The following is a 21,246-nucleotide window of genomic DNA, read 5'->3' as shown; positions in this document are numbered from 1 at the left end:
TCAGTACGTTTTGATGATGGTAATCTGATGCTGCAACGCCGCCAAAAAAGTCACGTACTCTGTGTCAGGCATTTCCATATATCAACGTGTTTTGTACTTACCTGCTGTTTCTCGCTACGGGCCTGCAAACTGCTCGTTTCGCAGTTGTGCATCTCCTCTTTGGCCCTTTCTACCTCCTCCCTGCTGCACTCTGTTAACTCCTTATAGAGTGAGCGCAGTTGCTCCTGTTGCTCAACCAGCTCTTTAATCTGCTTCTTCTTCTCTTCACGTTCCCCTTCCAGTTCTCGGTGGAGCTCATCTCTGCTCTTTAAGCTCTCCAGGGCCTTTTTCTCCACTCGGACTAGCTTCATCTCCAAGTCGCTACATTTTTGCACGACTTCAGCTCGCCGATGCTCCGCATCGAAACGCGCCTGCGCAACATCCCCTGTCGAAAATAAAAGATAAGAATTCATCTTCTTATCGCGGCCTTCGTTATGGTCAGTCCTAGACACGTCAAGCTCACGCGTTAAAGATTCATTGGCCGACAAGAGGCCGCGTCTGTCGGCTTCCGCGCGGCTACGTTCAAACTCCAGAGACGAGGCCAGTTCTTGGATCTGGAACACGCCGCTATCCAGGAAGCTCTTCTCGGATCTGGCAGTACGGAAGCTATCAGAGCTAGCCAGATCTGTGCGATATTTTCGCTTTGGCGCCGTAGGTACCTGAGCGCTAGCAGCTCCCGCGTGACGTCGTGGGTCTTGCGCTCGGCCGAGCGCAATCGAACTTCCAGGGCGGCTTTTTCTTTGGCGAGTTCGTCCCGCTCGGTCATGGTTTTCGCCAAGGTGGCCGCGTGCCCATCGAGCTGCTTTCTGACCTCGCACAGGTCATCCGCCGTGCTCCGCATCTGTCTGTTTACCTGCAGTAGGAATACCCAAACGCGTAATTAATTTGACCCATTTTTTTCCAGCATAAATCCAGTGAATTTGGCAATTCTTGTTGAAATAACTTACAAAATATAAAGAAATCTAACATGACTTTTTATATTTTTATGTTTTTTTACTGTGACCTTTTATATTTTTATATTACTTATTTATGTTTTTTTTACTGTGACATTTTATATTTTTATATTACTTATTTATGTTTTTAACAGTGACATTTTATATTTTATATTTTTATTACTTATTTATGTTTTTTTTACTGTGACGTTTCATATTTTTATATTATTTTTTTTTTACTGTGACATTTTATATTTTTATATTACTTATTTATGTTTTATTTACTGTGACGGTTCATATTTTTATATTACTTATTTATGTTTTTTTTACTGTGAATTTTTATATTTTTATATTACTTATTTATGGGGTTTTTTACTGTGACTTTTTATATTTTTTTATTACTTATTTATGTGTTTTTTACTGTGACTTTTTATATTTTTATATTACTTATTTGTTTGTTTTTTACGGTGACTTTTTATCTTTTTATATTACTTATTTGTTTGTTTTTACTGTGACTTTTTATATTTTTATATTACTTATTTGTTTTTTTACTGTGACTTTTTATATTTTTTTATTACTTATTTATGTGTTTTTTACTGTGACTTTATATATTTTTATATTACTTATTTGTTTTTTTTACGGTGACTTTTTATCTTTTTATATTACTTATTTGTTTGTTTTTACTGTGACTTTTTATATTTTTATATTACTTATTGGTTTTTTTGCTGTGACTTTTTATATTTTTCTATTATTTATGTTTTTTTACTGTGATTTTTAATATTTTTATATTACCTATTTATGTTTTTTTTACTGGGAATACACACTTTGTGGAGTAGCACCGCCAATTTCGTTATACGCCACTGTGTATAATGACAATAAAGGCTTTTGATTTTATTTTAGATTTAGTATTTAACATGTTTTAAAGCACCTTCAATTACACGGTGTTGAATCATGACAAAAAATAATAATTTTCCTTGGTTTCCTTAGTAGACGAATAGCTAAAATATACTGTATCTTGGTAGGTTTTCCCATATTAGCCAGCAGTAGTGGAAGTGGCACTTTGCCGAATTCAGGGAAATTTGAGAAAAAGAAACCAGAATAAGCGCGTTTTCCGGGTCCTCAAACACAATGGCCGAATTTATAACGGAGCACGACCCCCTCTCATGTTTATTGTGTTTTTTTCCGGACCGACGGAAGGTTGAAAAAGCAACAATCAGCGTAATTTGATTTCCATCCAGGCTAAATTGAAGTCAAACCAAATATTAGCGCGCCACGTCTCTCGGCCCGGGTCGGAGGACACCCGAGCTTTTTGCCCTTTATTTTCACAACTGGCTTATCTCAAAATGTTTGGATGGAATTTGTCCATTTGTTTGGTTTGTTAAAAACTACCTGAGCTCCGACACGGAGGTCCCGTTGGAGCGATAATAAAGCAGGAGAGGATTCTTGTCATTCTTCAGCGGGCAAAGAATGAGAAGATTTTGGCGGTGCAAATTTACGAGCTTAAAAAAAAAAAAGCTCTCCTACGCTCCATTTATCTTCCTTGAATTTGTGCGCTCTTTTGTCTCCCCACGGACTAATAAAATACTATTAATAGCACTTCAATCTTTAGAAAATATCAAATTTGAGGAGAAAGTAATAAGACTCAGTTATTTACTGGCTCTTCTTTCGGTGGTTGTTGAAGTAGATATGCAAGCAGTACTTCACCTTCTTTTTAACAGCCATCACAAAAATGTGGCATGGAGGAATGATAAACATTTATTTAGCATCCTCCATCTGTCTAGTGGTTCAAATTTGGTTCAAGATGGTTGGGGGGTGATAGAGTAGAATGCCTACCAGACTAGAGTTACGAAACAATAGTTCTCCTGCATTCCTTTAAGATCTTGAAGGACATTTTAGATTTTAAGATAAAATGGCTACTTTTAACTAAAAGCGTCATATTTTGAGAAGATTTTTGTAAGTTAACTCATCATCGACACGTCTACCAAATTTCATGTTGCTAAGCGAAACTGGCTTTGGGGCGGAATTTTTTTCTTAAATATAAAACACGCTCTGGAGTCAAAGTACCATATTTTCACGACTATAAGGTGCACATAAAAGTCTTAAATTTTCTCCAAAATAGACAGGGCGCCTTATAATCCAGTGCACTTTATATATGGACCAATACTAAAATTGTTATCACGATAAAATAAAATCAATCAGTCGATAGGGTACACCATCCTCCACAGTTCTCACAACTACGGCAAGCAGCCCCCGACTCTACTATTTTCCCGTAGAAAAAGTACTGTGCAGTGACTGCAAGGAAAATATACGTAGTTCTTTTGCCAAACCCTAACGGATTGTGGCCTGGCGATCGGCATCAACACAGCTTTACGAAGCATGGACGCTAGCTACTATTTGCGAATGGATTGTGGCCGCCTGGACGAACGTGTAAAACTCAGAAAATGAGGACTTTGATGGATTTGTGGGTGATGATGACGTGAGTACATTGTAAAATGGCTAAATAAAGTACAACCGAACTCAGTTTTGCTTCCGTTGCCTTTTTAAAAACGTGTTTTTAGCGTGTGTCCGTTTGTTTAACCTGGTGTATGTTTTGCCATGCCTGGCTGCGTCTATAAAAACGGTGCGTCCTTTGTGTGTGTGTAAATAAAGAAATAGCACTCGTTACTGACATTGCGGCTAAAAATACAATGCGCCGTATAGTCATGAAAATACGGTAGTCTATTCAAATCAAAATGGCCACCTTGCTGAGTCATCATGTCTTGCGTGGCTTCCCGATAATTTTTTGTAGGTCAGCTCTTGATCGATAGCAATTAGCAATTATTATGAAAAAGTATTGTATTTTCCCAAAAACCTGCAAATGCTGCTCCAGGTTGTGCGCGTTCTCCTTCTGCAGGAGGTCCACTGCATCTTCTGCCATGTGTTTCAGGTCCAGAAGGTGGCGCTGTGATTTCTCCAGGTCTTCCTTTTCTGCCAGAGCGGCGGTCTTTTCCCGTTGTATCCGAGTCACGTCTTCCCGGGCCGATGTTCGCTCCGCTTCTGCTTTCCGACATCGCTCGTCCAACTCCGCCTTCTCTTCTCCAGTCTGAAATCGATTGGACGCAACTATGGTTAGACAACCAAAATTTGGGTTGGTTTGAGAGGTCTGTGAAAGTTTGAGTGGTTACATTGTGGGTGAGATAGTATTTTGTGTGTGAGAAATTTTATTTTGTTTTTAGTTTAAGAAATTTTGGTGGTTTGTGTGAGATTCTTTTTTGGTTATCACAGATTTTCCATTGTGATAAGTCTGGGTGTTATAAAAAAACAATTTCTCCATTTGAGAGAATTTTTCTTTTGATATTAAAGATTTTTTTTCTTTTTACAAAATTGTGGGCTGAATCGAAGTCTTTCCAGTTATGTGTGAGATTTTAACATTTGCGGGAGATTTTTGTGAGCAAAAACAGTTTTTATATATTTGTGAGGGTTTTTTGGTGTTGGAGATTTTAGCGTTTGTGTGAAAGTTTTTAAGAAAAAGAGGGTTGTTGTCTTTTCGTTTTTAAATACTTTGGTATTGTGAGAGTTTGTTAATTTGAGTGTGAGATGTTTTAGTGCGTGTTGATGTTTTTTTCTTAAAGTTGTGTGAGACTTTTATCTGAATGATTCTAAGAGGTGTTTTATTGTGTGTTAAATGTTTTCAGTATGTTTCTGTGTTTAGGAAAGTTAATTTTGTGTTATTTTCTAGCAGTGTTTATTGTTTTGGGGTGGTTTTATTTTTGGGTTAATGTGTGAAAGTGTTTTGTTTTGGTTTTTAAGGGAGATATTTCCGTTTTGTGAAAGGGTTTTTGTTGTGTGTGAGAGGATTTATGTGTAGTATTTGGCTTTTTTTATGTTAGTAGCAATTGGGTGTGTGTGTGTCAGTGTTTTTATTTGACATGTGGTTTTATCTGTAACCATTTCTTGTGTGTGAGAGTTGATTATTTTCTAAGTGTACCATTGAGATTTTTAGCCTTCCATTTGCAATGTGCGACCGCTCACCTTTAGCAGCAAGCGGTTGAGCTCTACCTTGTCCTTGGCCAGGCCGTCACTCAGAGCGGCCATCTTGGCCAGAGAGTCCTTCAAACCTGCTTCCCGCTGTCGCAGCTCGGCCACCAGCGCTTCATGTGCCGTGCCGCGACACTCGGCCTGCATCGGGGCAACGTGCAAAAATGTCACTGCCGTCAAACATCGGACAGTTGTAACCTTGTAACCTTGGTGAGAGCCAGGGTGAGGGTGCCCTTATCCTCCTCCAGAACTTCCTTTTCCAGTCCCGACTTGCTCAGCGCCTCTCTCGCAGCCAACAACTCCCGCCAGAGGTCTGACTGCTTCCCTTCCAGATCTTCGAGGCTTTGCTCGCTGGAAAGCAAAACGTCGTATGGGCCGAATGAGTTAAAATGACTCACGGTGCGCGCGCGGGTGGACCCGTGTCGCACCCTCGCCGGGCCTCGGAGCGGAGCCGTGCCAGCTGCGAGTCCACGTCTCGGTTCTGCCGCCTCAGTGACTCCAGCTCGCCGCGCTGGGATTGGCGCTCCCGCTGCACGTCTGCTAAAAGCTGCTCCACATCACGCTTCTCACTGAAAAAAAGAGATGACATCAAGAACGGGTCTAAAGTTATCAAAATAAAAACATTGGTGTGACAAAATGAAGAGTTTTACGAACAGGCTACAAGTGCCAAGCCAGTTTCTTTTCAAATCATTTCTGAGTAAGATTTTCCAATCATGATAGCAATAGAGATGATATGAATTAGCTCTTTTTTCTTTCATTTATGATAAGCGGTGTAATAACTGACTTGGGAACATCACTTTAATTTGAAATACATTATCTACATCACAGGTGTCAAAGTGCCGGCCCGGGGGCCAAATCTGGCCCGCCGCCTCATTTTGTGCGGCCCGAGAAAGTAAATCATGAGTGGCGACTTTCTGTTTTAGGATCAAATTCAAATGATTGTAGATGTACATTACATTTCCTGATTTTCCCCTTTTTAAAATCAATCATTGCAGTTTTTTAATCCATTTTTTTCTTTTGTGTTTTTAGTTCAAAAAGCATTTTGTAAAACCTAAAAATAAATATATACAAATATTTTCCGTTTTCCACTTGAAAAAAATATTTTGTTTCCATTTGAAATAAAAAAAACATGATTAAAAGACATTTTCCATTACTAAGAAAAAAAATCTCAAATAAACATTGTTTTAGATCCAGTTCTTTTAATCCAATTTAGAAAAATTACAAAAAAATCTAGATATTAGTTCTAAAATGGTCCGGCCCACATGAAATGGCATTGACATTAATGTGGCCCGCGAACCAACCCGAGTTTGACACCCTTGATCTACATTAACCGCGATATTCGAGGGATTACTGTACATTTGAGATATTTTAACCACATTTTAACCACATCGGGGGCTACGGTTGAAACCACAAAGGTGACAGACATCTTTTGGTCGATATGCGAACAAACCTGTCCCGGCTCCCTGCTGTTGCACGGAATTGCATTGTACTTTTGGTTTTTCTGTTAAAACAGACTGTGCTTCTTTTTTTAATCCATTTTGACTGGGCAAGGGTTCAAGGAAAAAAAGGAAAAAAGTACGCCACAAGAAAAAAAAACTGGAGTTCTGTTCATTTATACCAAAAAAAGGCTGTTTTCAACCCAATAAAAAACATAAATTTTAAAATGGTCTTATTTGAGTGTGCCATTGACAGAGCTAAATATCAGATTCATTTTGATTGGGAGAATGATAGTCAAAGTGGATTAGCTGCCTAGCGCTGCCAATGGCAGCCAGTGAGTTAAATAAAAGTCCTATATGTGTTTAAAAAAACAAAATCCGTGCATAAAATGGTTAACAAGTTACCTGGAGATGACATCTATCGCCAAGTGATAGCTGTCCTTTTCCCACACAGTTTCCTCCAACGCATTTTTGGCCTCTTGATTTTCCCCTATTACTTCTTTGATCCTCGTCTCCAGTTGGTTCTTGGCCGAGTCCGCCTCCTCCAGTTGAGTACGAAGGGTGCCTGCTTCCTCCAGGGAGGCCTCCAGGCGGGCACTTAACTCCTGGAAAATTGTGTGTCCTTTAAAATTGGAGATAGCATGACAAAAAGGCAAGGCAAACCTCAGTTTCCTGCTTGTGCTTTGCGAGGAGACCCCGCACAGCCATCAAGATGGAATTTGTCCGTGGAGAACAATCAAGAAGACCTTCAAAAGCGTCGCCATCACCTTCGCCGGACACGAGCTGTGGAAAAAAATGGACAATCCTAATAAGCGAATTTGTCAACAATGAAAAAAAATATTTTTCTAACCTTGAAAATCCCTTGGAGTACTTTCTGCAGGACTTGGTTCTCAGTCTGGAGGACTTCCATCTCCCCTAAGTCTTCGCTTATGCTTGTCTCCTGTAAAATACAGATGGCAGAAAATTAACCACACCAGGACATTGATCAAAGCCTTAATTTATCGCCTGTCAATGGCAGTTAAGGAGTTAATATCAAACTTGATAACTGTTACTTAATGTTTAAAGTCTGACCATTCTGTCCAAGCTGGCGTCTTTCTCACTGTTTTGGCTGCGGAGTTGCTTCACAGCATCATTCAGCTCTATAATCCTAAATGATGGAAAAGAAAATCCAATGAGTTTCTACCACATTTCATGCCAATGGTACGACCCGCTGCAGATATTTCAATGAGGTGCTACCAATCAATCAAAAGCCTTTATTGTCATCATACACAGCTGCGTATAACGAAATTGGTGGTGCTAATCCACAAAGTGTGTTTTCCCAGTTAAAAAAACATAAATAGTAATATAAAAGTATAAAAAGTCACATCCGGGCTAGGTAAATTCTAAAATATTGCACATTGTTATTGCACACCCCGAAGTTATTGCACAGAAGGGGATGGTGTGTCGTGCTAACGCAAGTTCAGAGTCCTGATGGCTGTGGGAAAAAAAACTGTCCTTAAGTCTATTTGTCCGTACTTTGTGAGACCTGTAGCGTCTGCCAGAGGGCAGCAGCTGGAACAGGTTGTGACCAGGGTGGTATTGGTCCCTGACAATACCACCCTTGTCACCAAGCACATTTTCGACATAGGGGTTTAATCTTTGGAGTTTTTGGGCATCATGTTATGTTCAACTGTTACGGCTGTCAGCCAAGTCGTAACATCAACCCTTCTACCAAATTTCATGCCAATCAGTGACACTATCATTTATATGGAGCTCATGCTTGATGATCATTTTTTTCATACCATATGTTCTCGATTATTTCCACTATATTTGTATTGGTATTATTATTACAGATGTGGGATTTATACAATGGCATCTACCGTCATATATTAGCATGAAGCAAGTGAAGCCAGTTTTAAAATGGACCTTGAGTTAAGTTCCACTTTCTCAGCATCCCAGCGGCCCTGAAGCTGCATGGCCTCTCGAAGCTTATCCTTAAGTTGGCGCTCTAGCAATGAAACCTTCGCGCCATCGGAGGTGCTCTCACGCGTGGCCTCCAGATGACGACAAGCCAAAAGAAGCTTCTGGCAGGCAACCGTGCACTCGCTCCGCATGTCGGACAGTGTTCTGGAATGCGCGTTAATATAGCAATTTACTTACAGTTCAGTAAAAATGAAAAAGAACGTTTTTGCTATTTTTTCAAGCAAGGCAGTATTGAGCAACGGCAGTTTTTCTTGACCGCCCGCTCACCTGTCAGCGGAGGTCCTGAGTTGTGTGAAGGCGTTCCTCAGGGACGCGGCCTGGCGCCATAGGCTTCTGACACGCGCCTGCTCCCGACTCAGGCGGGAAGACGACGTCTGTGAAAGAGCGAGAGTATGCGTGAGTGTGTGAGTGTGTGAGTGTGTGAGTGAGTGTGTGTGTGTGTGTGTGAAGCGAGTCCAGCGAGAGAGATGGCACCTCTCATGTTATTGTGATTCCAAACAGACGCTCTCCTGGAAGTGGGCTGGCATACACACAAGTCATTGCATTTCCCTGAATAAACACACGGCCAACGTTTACGGCAACAAAGGGGGGCCCTCTTTCTCCCGCCCCCTTGACACTCGGAATGTTTTCACGGGAAACAACAACGGGGGAAATGAAGTGAGAGTCAGTGGCGGAACGAATGTGAACAGGGCCCAGGTGCGATCAATATCAATGAGTCCCTTGAGCGGGGGAGGGGGGGGGGATAACAAGGGTGGTGGTGTCAGAGGAATATCACTCGCAGGCCCTTTGGGACAACCGGCCAAGGGGGGGCTATTGAATCGTCATTGGTGGGCCCCTGTAGATGACATGTAGATGGCCCTCAATCAAAGAAAGAAGCATTTTCTTTACTACTTGATGCATTACTTTCAAATCTTAAGCTACCTTTTATGAAATAATTTAGTAAATGGACTGTTAACATTAAAAATGGAATCATATTTTACTCGAATAAACTCACTTCAAAAGCTTCCACTTTAAATTATTGGCTAACATTGACAACGATCGAAGGCAGACTGGCAATAATCCAATGGTTATTTTTAAACATCAACCTAAAGATGGAATTAGCCTTTAGCTATAATCTTACATATTTACACGTATATATGTTCATCAATTCCTATTGTCCCTTTATTAAATAAATGTAACTCAATCTCAATTTGACCTTTTTGATGAAACAAGTTCTTACCTCAGAAATTTTTACTTCACCTCATAAAAATGATAGACTGATCAATCTCTTTCTTTTTTTCAATATTCTATTCTCACTTAATAAACTTCCACTTCAAAAGAGTTGACTTTAGCTCAGCGATAGACAGCGAGTAATCATCGATTGGACGTCCATCGGCATGGTTGAATGAACGACCCGCTGCTTTCCGAAAACATCCCGCTCACCTCTTGCAGTAAGCGCGAGCGGTTTTCGCACACGTGTGCGTCCTGGCGCGCCTTTTGCAAGCTTTCCAGCAAGCTCCGCTTGAGGGCGTCGGCCTGCTCCAGCTGTTCTCGCAACTCGCAGTTGACTTGGCTCAGGCCGCCGCATCTGGAAGTACGACAATTTGGTACAGCTGCATTTATTTAGCTGGAGTCACACACGCACACAAGTCATTAGAGCCACATGATGCTATCGAAGTGCATACAAGCTGGACCATGCTTTGTATTACCTAATATTATTCGTAGTGGATTTACGCTGCGTTTGAGACAACTGGGAATTCGGAAACCTCCGACTTAGAACTCTCGGAGTAAAGGGGCAACGGTGCACGGAAGAAGAATTTCGATACATTTTTTTAATAAACGACGAGCATCTCCACTTACCTTCTCTGTTGGTCCTCCAGCTGAACGACTTTGCTCCGGATGTCGTCTTTAAGATCCTGTTCCTGACGTTGGGATGAGTCTTGGCGGGCTTGCATCTACACACACAAAAAAAGCCATGAATTCGCTTTTAATGTGTAGCCCTTCCAAATTGTGCCAACCAATCCCACCTTGTGTTTTGCGCTAAAAGCTAAACGGACAGCTAGCCAACAAGTGGCTAGCTACAGAATCTATCTGTGTCCTACTACTTTTAAATGGTAACACTTAAATAATTGACCTTAAAAAGTTTCCCTTCACATACCTGTCAACCTCTGCCGATAACTGCCCTTATAAATGATTATGATTCCCCTTACAAACCCCGAAAAAAACTTACAAACACCGTACGAGTCGTACGGTGTTTGTAAGGTTTTTTGGGGGTTTGTAAGGGGAATCATAATCATTTATAAGGGCAGTTATCGGCAGAGGTTGACAGGTATGCCTTCACCTCAAAGTGATGTGACACGCTACAATAAAGGCAATGTAGTACATTTATTCCTGATATTGCGATGCACCGCCCTCTGGTGGTTGAGTTAGGGAAAGTGCAACAACCAACCCATGTGATGACCAACACCATTCTCCCTTACACAACGCAAATATGTTGGTACACACCAAGAGTCGCATCTTCTCCACATCAGAGGTCTTTTCCAAGACTTGTCCTTCAAGCTGACCACACCTGCTCTTGTACTGGAGAACCTTGGAGGAGAATAACAATTTGAGAATGCACTATTAGCTTATACTTTATATCTCTTCATCTAGTTCAGTAGAAGGCTTCTTCTGTTTTCAGCTAGCTCACCTTGGTCTGCAGCTTCTGGACCAATTGGGCTTGCTTCTGCTGGGCCTCCTGGAAGAGGAGCAACCTCCTCCGGTAGCCTTGCTCCTGCACCGCCAGTTGCCACGGCGACACACTGCCGCTGTCCGAGTCCGATGGAGATGGCGGCATCTGATCCAACTGGACAGACAGTTATAGGTTAATAAAAAGCTTACAACAGAATCCATTGGGTAAGAGCTCATATTAAAACTAAGGTAAACCAGAAAAATGTTTTTTGTCATTTTAACTTTATATAATGACACAATGAGCTAAATAATGGTTCATTTTTAGTACAACCAACAAGGTCTTGTTAATTTTTCACTGCATTTGACAATGTGGCTTTTTCCCTTTTTTTCTAAGGTATTTTTTCCCAAATGTTATACTTATGAGACAAAAGGATACACCAATTCTTAAAACAATTTGTATTTAAATGATTATGACCCTAAGGCAGGGGTGTCAAACTCATTTTTTTTGTCACGGGCCACATGGTAGTTTCGATTACATCCGGAGGGCCGTTATGTCTTCCAACTAGGCTGCCAAAATTAATCGATTAATAAATTGACAGCTTTCTCGATCGTGCTAATCGATAGATCATTTTTGGACATTCAAATTAGTACACATTTTTGCAATTATTGATTTAAAATGAGGAAACACAGGAAATAATCTACAATCTTCATTTGAATTTCATCATAAAACAGAAAGTTGGCACTCATCATTTACTTTCTCGGGCCACACAAAATGATGCGGCGGGACAGATTTGGCCCCCGGGCCACCACTTTGACACATGTGCCCTAAGGTATAAAAAATATATAACGTGCTTGTTAAATCACAACATTTTTTATTTTTTCTTGCTAAAAAAAACAAAAAACAATGTATTTCTACCCAAACATTGTACTTCTAACAATAATATAGTCTCATAAATATCAAAAATATGACTACTATGTACTTCTATTATTACAGCCCTTTTGGTAAAAAAATAGATCATTCTTACAAAAAACTACAACCATATTCTTGTAATTTACTGTCTTTACTCTTTCAAAAATATGACTGGACTAAACCTCCTAAAAATTATGACTGTTCTTGTAAAGTGTTTTTCCTCCAAAAATGTTTCAAATCTGACAAGTTTGAATGTTCTGTCAAGTCTGTCAACGGCGCCATTAACTCATTGGCTGCCGTTGACGCCGTTGAACCAGGAGGTGCTGACAGCCGATATTAAAAACTCGGTGTCATTCCAGGACTCCATCTGGTTGCCATGGTTTCCTTTGATGCCCCAAGCGGGGGCGGGCCTCATCCTTGGGAAACCTGTTTTAAATTATCTCCTTTCTGGCTACATATGATTTGTGCTCCTCCTCTGATAAACACTCGCCTTTGATGCGGCGGCCAGCGAGCGAGCGGAGGCTCGTCGAGCCTTTGGTGTCGGCGCCAAAAGCGAGACGGCTTCTCGTGGCGCTTCTCGCGAGCAGCTGATCGAACCTCGTGCGGAGGTTCAGCCCGGCCGCCGCCATTTTTTTTCCCCCCTCTGAGCCGAGGGGCTTAATAAAGGGGTTTAATGGAGCGTGCTATCTGGAAGATTTCTAAACACAGCTGGGGCGGATGTCCAACGCCGAATTCAAGCTGACAGAGAGGTCGGGGAAAACTCGGAACAGGTTTTTATTCCAGTTTTTTTTGCCTGATAGAAAACTTTAGGACGCTTTGGCATACCTGTCAACCTCTGTCGATAACTGCCCTTATAAATGATTATGATTCCCCTTACAAACCCCCCAAAACCTTACAAACACCGTACGAGTCGCACGGTGTTTGTAAGGTATTTTGGGGGTTTGTAAGGGGAATCATAATCATTTATAAGGGCAGTTATCGGCAGAGGTTGACAGGTATGCTTTGGTCAAGTGGAGATGGTGGAGTTCAGGCAAAGGTGACTGCCGTAAATAAGCAGCAAATGGATTCACCTGATTGGCTGAAAATAAAAAAAAATTCCTTTAAGTGATGCCATGACATAATTTTGGGAGTAAACCACACTTTGAAACCACTTATAAAGATGAAAGTCCACTTTTTTTGAACTCTCAAACAGCTTTGGGATGGAGTAAACACTTTGAACCTAATGCATGGGTCTCAAATTCATTTTTTTTCAAGGGGTGGACTGGAAATAGAGAATGTTCTGCATCAAAAGGAGCAATGTGGGCAATTCATTTTGGCTGATTTGTTGACAAACATTCCAAAAGTTAGCATGAGCTTGAAAAGAAAAAAATAAGTTATCATTAGCTTGGGCTATGGTAGGCCATAGAAGAACCAATAAAACATAATATCCAATCTGATTTTGAAGAAGAGGGTCTAAGAATCCCATATGGTCTAGCGGTCAGGATTCCTGGTTTTCACCCAGGCGGCCTGGGTTCAACTCCCGGTATGGGAATTGTTAGGTTTAATTTACCATGAGAAAAAAGTGAATTTTTAGTACATGGTGTAAAACTGATTCCAGAAAGGGCCAAGTGTGTGCAGGTTTTCCTCCCTACTGAAACAGTGCAGACAGTTGGGCCAATGAGGAGGTCTGCTGGAAGAAGCAGCACCTGACTGCAATCAACTGATTACAGTTGTAAGAGGGAAAAAAAGGGTGAAAAGTTGTCGTCTTGGTGGGTTGGTCACGATAACCTGCATCCATTTGGCCCTTTCTGGAATGAATTTTACACTTCTGGCCTAGTCGGTAGAAGAGTGAACTACTACAGTGTCATAATTTCAGGAAGTATAAACTGCCACCCAATTTAACTCGAAAAGCTATTATTCACTACTACCTCCTCTCAGTTCTAATTGATTGGCTGTCTGTTGCTAGAGAAAACTGCTAACAGAAAGGTTTTGCAATTCTTCAATTTGTACTTGATCTGGTTCCTAGGATTTTACAGTGTCCCATATGGTCTAGCGGTCAGGATTCCTGGTTTTCACCCAGGCGGCCCGGGTTCAACTCCCGGTATGGGAATGTTAATTAAAGATTAAACCGTGTGGAGAGTAGCTAGTGCCTTCCTCCAATCAATATTGATTGAATGGATGTCTGTTGCTGCAAAATGGTTCTAATTTGATGATGTTCCAATTCTCAGTCTTCTACTTGATCTCATTTATTCACAGCATCCCATATGGTCTAGCGGTCAGGATTCCTGGTTTTCACCCAGGTGGCCCGGGTTCGACTCCCGGTATGGGAATTTTTAGGTATAGTTTACAACAAGAAAAAATGTACAAAGTAATACTTCCTGATTGTAACATTGGTGTCAAAATATACAACAATTTTACCTTCTCAGTGAGACTGCATGGTTTGACTTGCTCTTTGAGGCCCATCTGAGTCACTGGACTTGATTCCTTAAGATTGTCCTCCATTTTGATTGCCTCACCTGCCATGATTAAGGCAGAAAATCAATTAAAATCACCATGTTTACTGTGGATACCAAAATTTCTGCCCACCATCTGACGTTTGGGTGATGATGCGTTGGATGCGGTTCGATTCTGGTGCCGCTACAACTCCAGAATCTGCTTCATGGCCCTCAGAGTCAAGCAGAGATTCTTCCAGCTTCTGAAGGTCGTTTTGGTAATAAGTGAAATTATATGCGGTTCAGAAAATGAATGAATATACTGTATTAGCTATGGGAAGGGATTATTTTAATGTATATTTTTTATGTTAAGCAATAATGACGTTTAAGTTTAACCCAAAACAAGTACAATTTATTAGACATATTATCAGGAAAAAGGATTAATGTGCATTTTTATATATATTTAAAGAACTTCGTTCGAAATTTTCGTTTTAAAGTTTAGCATAGCAGCTAACATACCTAGCATGTATAATGTGAGCAAAAATCCTCAGCGTTGATTTCAAATAGGTACAGTAACTAATAGTATCATTAAATTAGTCAGAAAATAAGATTTAACCTATTCCAATTTCAGTAGGTGTAATAGTTTGGACGCACAGCCACAATATTTGATGAATAACAGAGTAATAGTTGAGCTGGAGGAATTAATATGGTTGTTAATTACCTGTTTTCATCTAAAACTCGATAGAAAGTATTTCACAAATCTCCCGAGTTTTGTTAGCATAGTTAAGTCAGTAAAAAAAGTGAGTTTGGGTAGAAAAAACGAACAATATAGAGATAAATAGTAGAAATAACAATTTACCTTTAAATTATATTCGGCGCACGTGTGAAACCGGAAGTTGGTCAGAGTTACTTCCGCCGTCGTCAAGTTAAGAAAAAAACTTTTTAAAACTTTTTTTTCAACAACAACAAAAGTACAATAGAACGTTCATGAATTATGTTTTCAAAAGTTTTCTTCTTACATATAACACAAAACGAAAAAAACGCCAAATACAAAACGGCACCATTCATGATTACATACTGTGTTTTTCACAGGGGTTAAGTGTAAGTATCCTATTTAATGACAACTCTACAATAAACTATTCGGAGTAGCTAAAAAATAGTTAACCAAACCTGAATGACAAAGTCCAATGTAGGTGAAAATGAGTCGGTCTCCTCCCTCGAGGAACTCATCCCAAATGAAATCACAGACAAAAAAAAAAACTTGAATAAAAAATATTGAGAGTAGGATGGTTGAAAAAAACTTTTCAGTCGACAGCAGAGATTTCAGCGTCCTCGCGACGACGACACACTTCGTATGGTTGCCATGGCGACCCCACACAAGGTTTGAGCGCGGGTGGTTACCATGGAAACGGAGTGTTGTCCTATTGCCGTGGCAGCCTCTGCTATGATCGGGATTCCTTAAGGGTTAATGATCACAATAGATATTTATTTCTTTATAGACAGTACTACTTATCTGAATATTTTCAAGCAATTGATTAATTAATCGGCCCTAGGACAAGAACAAATCCATCGCCAAGGATCAATGTTTACCGTATTTTTCGGACTGTAAGTTGCACCAGCCAAAATAATGCACATATATAAGTTGCACTGGAGTAGAAGTCACACTTTTGGGAGGGCATTTTTTAATTTAAATCAGAAACCAAGAACAAACATACATTAAGGAGCAAAAGTAAAATGGAGGAAAATGGGCTACATAAGCATCTGTTAAAACACCAATCAAAAATAACAGGTTGTTGTGGTCAGAAAGAAAAAAAAAACATTAGTCACACTTGAGTATTAGTCACAGACCCAGACAAACATTGAAAAAAGTGTGACTTATAGTCCAGAAAATACGCTGTCTCTATATACCTACCAAATCTTCTTCAGATCCATCCCAGACTAATGAAAAAGTAGCCATTTTAGTTAAGTCCTCAACAAGAAGACCCAACCAACCTTTGTCTTACAAATTGAATTTCTCCGAACAAAAATGTCGTCGCTGGATCCTACGTGGCGTCGGCAGGGAAGACTCGAGGCCAGTTGGCGGGGTCCAGGAAAATAGTAGAAACCCCGCTGTAGAACCAGAGTCTGGGGAGAAAGCCCTCCACTTCCCAGGTGTCAGAGGCCCGGTTGTACACCTCCACCTCAACCCCGTAGTCACCCTCCATGCCCTTCCAATGGCCGCCCGTCACGTAGAGCCTCCCGTCCAGCGACACCAGACCGCCGTTCTCGTGCAACGTGTGGAGAAGTTGGATCTGTGGACAGAAGTCCAGTCATGATGACAATTGTTAAACCTGCTGGTGGCAAAAATATGGCCAACGGGCTGCCTGACTTTGGCGCTCATTCATACTACATACGATATATTTTTTTCATAACACTAGAATTTTGTGAGTTTTGCGATGGTGTGTGTGCACTATTGCACTTTCAATTTTTTTATCCGCAGCCATAATCGTTCTGTCGCCCTCTGCAGTCAAAACTGTGCCATCAATGGCAGCGAATGAGTTAACAAAGATCCTTAAAATTTCTCAAAATCAACTAGAAGTGTCCATAAATCAGCAGAAAGCGACTGATCTTCAAAATCAATAGGAAACAATCCAAAATTAACAGCAAGTGACCTGTTAGCCCGGCTACAATACAAATCTACATGTATGTTCATGAATATGAATACGTATGTTGTAATCAGCATATGTGCTGTCCCTTATTAAATAAATCAAACTCATTACAACTGGCTGTTTCAGTGCCATCAATGGCAGCTATTAAGTTAGCTTTTTAGGGCCAAAAATAAACAGGAGATCTAATTGGCATGAATGTGGCCCACAAACCAATCAAATCGAGTTTGACCACTCCTGGTTGAAGTAGCAGCACCTTCTGCCACATGTTGACGTCGGGGTCGTAGGAGTAGACCTTCTTGGTGTTGTCGGCCAGCAGGTAGATGTTTCCCTCCATGCACACGGAGCGAGGTGACGACAAATATTTGGGGATGAACGGCGAGCAGATGGTCATCCAGGTGTCTGAGACATGAAAAATAAATAAAAAATTAACACTAATCGAAAAACCAGAGCAGGCCGTAAATTGGACGCAACTTTCACCTATGACGGGGTTGTAGCACTGCATGGTCAAGGCGTTGTACTTGACGGCGCAGGAGCCGATGACGTACAGCTTTCCCCGGCACGCCGTGCACGTGAAGTTGGTCACGTACTTGACGGCGGGGCACGTGGAAGTCCAGCTGTTATGGTACGGGTCGTACCGCTCCACCTCCACGCGGTCCAACGTCGTACCTGGAACGCAGGTAGGAAAGCTCAAGGAACCTTAAAAATGCCCCAAAACCAACAGAAAATTGCCTTTGACACCCCCGTTAGGGAAAGTTACGTTTTTTTTTTCTTACCGCCAACAACGTAAATTTCTCCGTCGAGCGTGGCTGACGAGTGGTTGGTGCGAGGTCTCAGCATGGGTGCCACCGTCACCCATTGGCCTTCCTTGGTCGAGTACTTCCATGTCTCTGTGGTGGACCAGGTGTTGGTGTTGGAGCCTCGAGAACCACCTGAGGATATTTGATTTCATTTTAGGATTGTATTTTCACAACCACGTTGTAGTTACTGTTGATTTGAAGGGCCATTTTGTATGTCAATTAGGGCTATATGGATGAAATGACATTGATTTATTCATTTTTCCGTACCGCTTATCCTCACAAGGATCTGTTTTTGAGCATTCCTGTAGCCTTTCAACAGTAAATATTATTTTTGAATGGATTTTTTTGAATTAACAGTGATTTTAGTGGCGGGGATAGACGTCTAATCCATTTGCAATAGTTGGCTCACCTGTGACATAGACGTCATTGTTGAGTGATACCATGGAGAAGCCCCACTTGTTGGGGTTGGGGAAATTCGGTAGTTCGTGCCACAGTTCTGTCAACAGAAAAATCAATAAAAGTGTCAATACGCAAACGCGGTCTATTAAAATGGCATACGGGCAAATTACAGACTGTTTTCATTAACTATTATTTCATTTAACTTCTAGTCTGAGAGGTTTCGTTGCCTGACTGAACAGTAAAGGTGAACTTAAACTAAAACAAAAAAAATATGGGTGGGAGAAGGGAAAATAAAACATATCATAGTCATGGACACACATATGTAGTCCTTTATAAGCCTGGTGGGACGCAAGTTTTGTTTCAGACCGACTTTAAAAAATATTGTATTGTGTATATTTTCAATTGACGTGTTATCGATCAAGTATTCATTGGCCTATAATGCAAATTGGGTGTGATGGAGAAGCTGCATTCCTTCGTACTTGTCTTGGTGTTGTAGAAAGCACAATTTCTGGGCTGAGGTCTGGGCTCCCTCGCTCTCTGGCCATCGTCATCGTCCGACTCGTCGTCCGACTCATCGTCCAAGGAGCGGCCTCCCATGACGAACAGCACCTCCTGCAGGTTGGGTTGCGGACTTTGGGAGTCGGCTTGGCCTCCCGGTTCTGGAGACGAGTGCATTTTCTGACAAGAACAAATCAAGGGTTGAACATTTGAGACTTTTCAGGAGTCAAAGATCTCCGAACCTCCATGTGGATCTTCTCAACGGCCTCCCGGCAGCCGTCCGAGGCCTGGACCAGGACGTCCCGCATCAGCGTCTCCCTCAGGTAGTCCGGGTGGAGCAGCTCCAGTCGGCAAAGGCCAAGTAGCTCCGGCATGTGGTCCAGCCGAGACTCCCGCCGGTGCCCGACCCACCTGAGGCGGACCAAAATTGAAACCCAAAGAACTGTAAAAAACGTATTCATTATCGCATTTGTGGATGGCAAAAACTATGGCCACAAACTTGGTGGAATAAACACTGATATTCAAGCTTTTTGACATTACTATCTTTAGCATGTTAGCTAGCCTGTAGAATGTGTTATGTTTTATGAAATGAATTCTTAAAAAAAGTCACTTTCTTGATAAAAGCTTAAAGGTCTCAAGTGTCCACAAGGGTGTCAGACTCGGGTTGGTTCGCGGGCCGCTTTAACGTCAACTTGATTTCACGTGGGCGGCACCATTTTAGATATAATATTTAGATTTTTTTATATAAATGGATTAAAAGAACTGGATTAAAATCCCTGAATATTCAGTTTATCATAGACATAAAACAATGTTTATTTTAGCTTTTTAAAATATATTTTTAGATTTTACAAAATGATTTTTGAACTAAAAACACAGAAAAAAATGGATTAAAAAATTACAATTATTGATTTAAAAGGGGGGAAATCCGGAAATTTAATATACATCTATACTCTTCATTTTAATTTGATCCTAAAACAGAAAGTCGGCACTCATTATTTACTTTCCCGGGCCACTTTGACACAGGTGTTCTAGACCATTGAGTGAAAAAATTATTTTTTTAGATTTAAAAAACATAAAAATTTGATTTACTAAAGCATTTGTAGTATTTCTCAACTAAAACTAGACTAAGAGTAAACCAGTTGTAAAAATCTTGAGTAATACCATTCAAAAGAGTAAGATGAAAGGGCTAAAAAGAATGCTGACCTGAGGACGGCTTCCACGCGGGAGCGCTCGCATCGGATGTGGAGCCCCTCGTGGCCCAGGCAGGAGACCAGGCGCTCCTTCTCCTGGAGCAGGAATTCCTCAGCGAGTTGGACCGCCTCAAAGTTCTCCAATAGAAAAGCCCGCGCTTTGGCGACCACTTCCGGACAGCCGTGGATCTCCCCGAACTCCAGGATGCCCAAGCAGTTGGAAGCGTCGATCTGATGCTGAAGGTAACGCGTGCACACCGCCCGGACGGTCTGGAACTGCAGGCGACTGGAGGTCTGGATCAAAGCCTCCACGTTGCTCTGGTTGATGGTCAGCTTCCCGCTGTAGGCAAAATCCAACAGGCAGCCCAGAATCTCCGGATCCACTCCGTGGAGCTCCACGCGGGCTTGAATGCTCTCGGCAAAGTCCCCCGAGAACATGGAGTAGAAGTAGGCGCTGCAGAGGGCCAGGACGCCGCGGTGACAAGGGAAGTCGCGGCCCCCGGCGCTCAGCGTCACGTCCACCATTTTGGGCTGAGAGCACAGGGACCGCAAGCCCTCCAGGATGGTCTGCGGGTGCGAAGGCAGGCAGAAGTCGAGGTCGTCCACGTTGCGCACCATCCTCTCCTCCACGCGCCAGAAATTAAGCAAGAAAGAACGTGGAGCGACGATAAGTCATTCGCCTGAAAGGAAAGACAAGATGACAAATTTTGTTGTTTCTAGTTAGAACTCTTTTTTTAACAATCATTTTTTTCTGCTATTTTACTAATCTAATGCAGGACCTCCTAGTACCATATATTCTGAAAAATAAGTCACACTTTTTTTATAGTTTACCGTGGTTACGGAGTACGACAAAGAGTACTCTGAAGTACACAGAAGTACACTGAAATCAGTGCGCACTTGGGTGCGACTTATAGTCCCAGAAATAGGCTAATTTTAAACAGACAAAACTACTTCTAAACACAGCTGCGACAATAAAACCTGCGCATTCAAACCAAGCCGTTTTAAGTCTGCCGACATCAATTTTCACAAATATGAAACTATATGATAAACAGGGTTCACAAAGGACCCATTGGGGAAGGTGTTCCAAAAACAGATCAACAAAGTGCAACAACAACAACAACAACAACATCAAAACTACTAACAACCTCTATCCCATTAAAAAAAAACTAAAAAGTTTCCCACCTCAAAGTAGTAAACAAACTTACTCATCCTGCGACAGGAGCAGCTTTCTTGTGGCGGAACCACCGAGAGAAACCTCGCGCCTGGTCGCCGGCCCGCCGGCGGCCTCGTGCCGAGCTGCCTTTGGGTTATTTTGGGCGGCCACTGACAAGTGACGCTAAAGGCCGAAGTTAGATTCC

The 21,246-nt window shown here is 41.6% G+C and overlaps 2 protein-coding genes and 3 non-coding genes across 5 annotated transcripts; 3 read left to right on the top strand and 2 right to left on the bottom strand.

The window, feature by feature from the left end:
- Positions 1-15,825, bottom strand: LOC144079054 (centrosome-associated protein CEP250-like). Its single transcript, XM_077607591.1, has 21 exons — positions 15,527-15,825; positions 14,511-14,619; positions 14,343-14,440; positions 11,055-11,210; positions 10,871-10,954; positions 10,226-10,320; positions 9,809-9,953; positions 8,654-8,760; positions 8,330-8,530; positions 7,496-7,571; positions 7,275-7,364; positions 7,088-7,207; positions 6,830-7,029; positions 5,417-5,557; positions 5,195-5,339; positions 4,983-5,129; positions 3,823-4,053; positions 699-892; positions 503-630; positions 102-424; positions 1-30 (listed from the first exon to the last, which is right to left on the bottom strand). The coding sequence occupies exons 1-21, from the start codon at positions 15,584-15,586 to the stop codon at positions 1-3; spliced, it is 2,880 nt and encodes a 959-aa protein (XP_077463717.1). The 5' UTR covers positions 15,587-15,825.
- Positions 13,405-13,476, top strand: trnae-uuc (transfer RNA glutamic acid (anticodon UUC)). Its single transcript has one exon. It is a non-coding gene; the product is annotated as a tRNA-Glu (tRNA).
- trnae-uuc (transfer RNA glutamic acid (anticodon UUC)) lies at positions 13,963-14,034 on the top strand. Its single transcript has one exon. It is a non-coding gene; the product is annotated as a tRNA-Glu (tRNA).
- Positions 14,183-14,254, top strand: trnae-uuc (transfer RNA glutamic acid (anticodon UUC)). Its single transcript has one exon. It is a non-coding gene; the product is annotated as a tRNA-Glu (tRNA).
- Positions 15,826-16,036: 211 nt separating the features above from the next.
- klhl30 (kelch-like family member 30) lies at positions 16,037-21,235 on the bottom strand. The gene is made up of 9 exons (XM_077607725.1): positions 21,094-21,235; positions 19,902-20,568; positions 18,941-19,109; positions 18,680-18,878; positions 18,211-18,297; positions 17,778-17,933; positions 17,482-17,670; positions 17,258-17,403; positions 16,037-16,647 (listed from the first exon to the last, which is right to left on the bottom strand). Exons 2-9 carry the CDS (start codon positions 20,504-20,506, stop codon positions 16,399-16,401), a joined length of 1,800 nt encoding a protein of 599 aa, XP_077463851.1. The 5' UTR covers positions 20,507-20,568; positions 21,094-21,235; the 3' UTR covers positions 16,037-16,398.
- Between the last annotated feature and the right edge of the window lie 11 nt (positions 21,236-21,246).

This window comes from Stigmatopora argus, chromosome 8 (genome assembly GCF_051989625.1).
Source record: "Stigmatopora argus isolate UIUO_Sarg chromosome 8, RoL_Sarg_1.0, whole genome shotgun sequence".
NCBI classification, from domain to species: Eukaryota; Metazoa; Chordata; class Actinopteri; order Syngnathiformes; family Syngnathidae; genus Stigmatopora; species Stigmatopora argus.
Note: the sequence above shows the minus strand (reverse complement) of the source record. Positions and strands in the feature narration are given on the sequence as shown.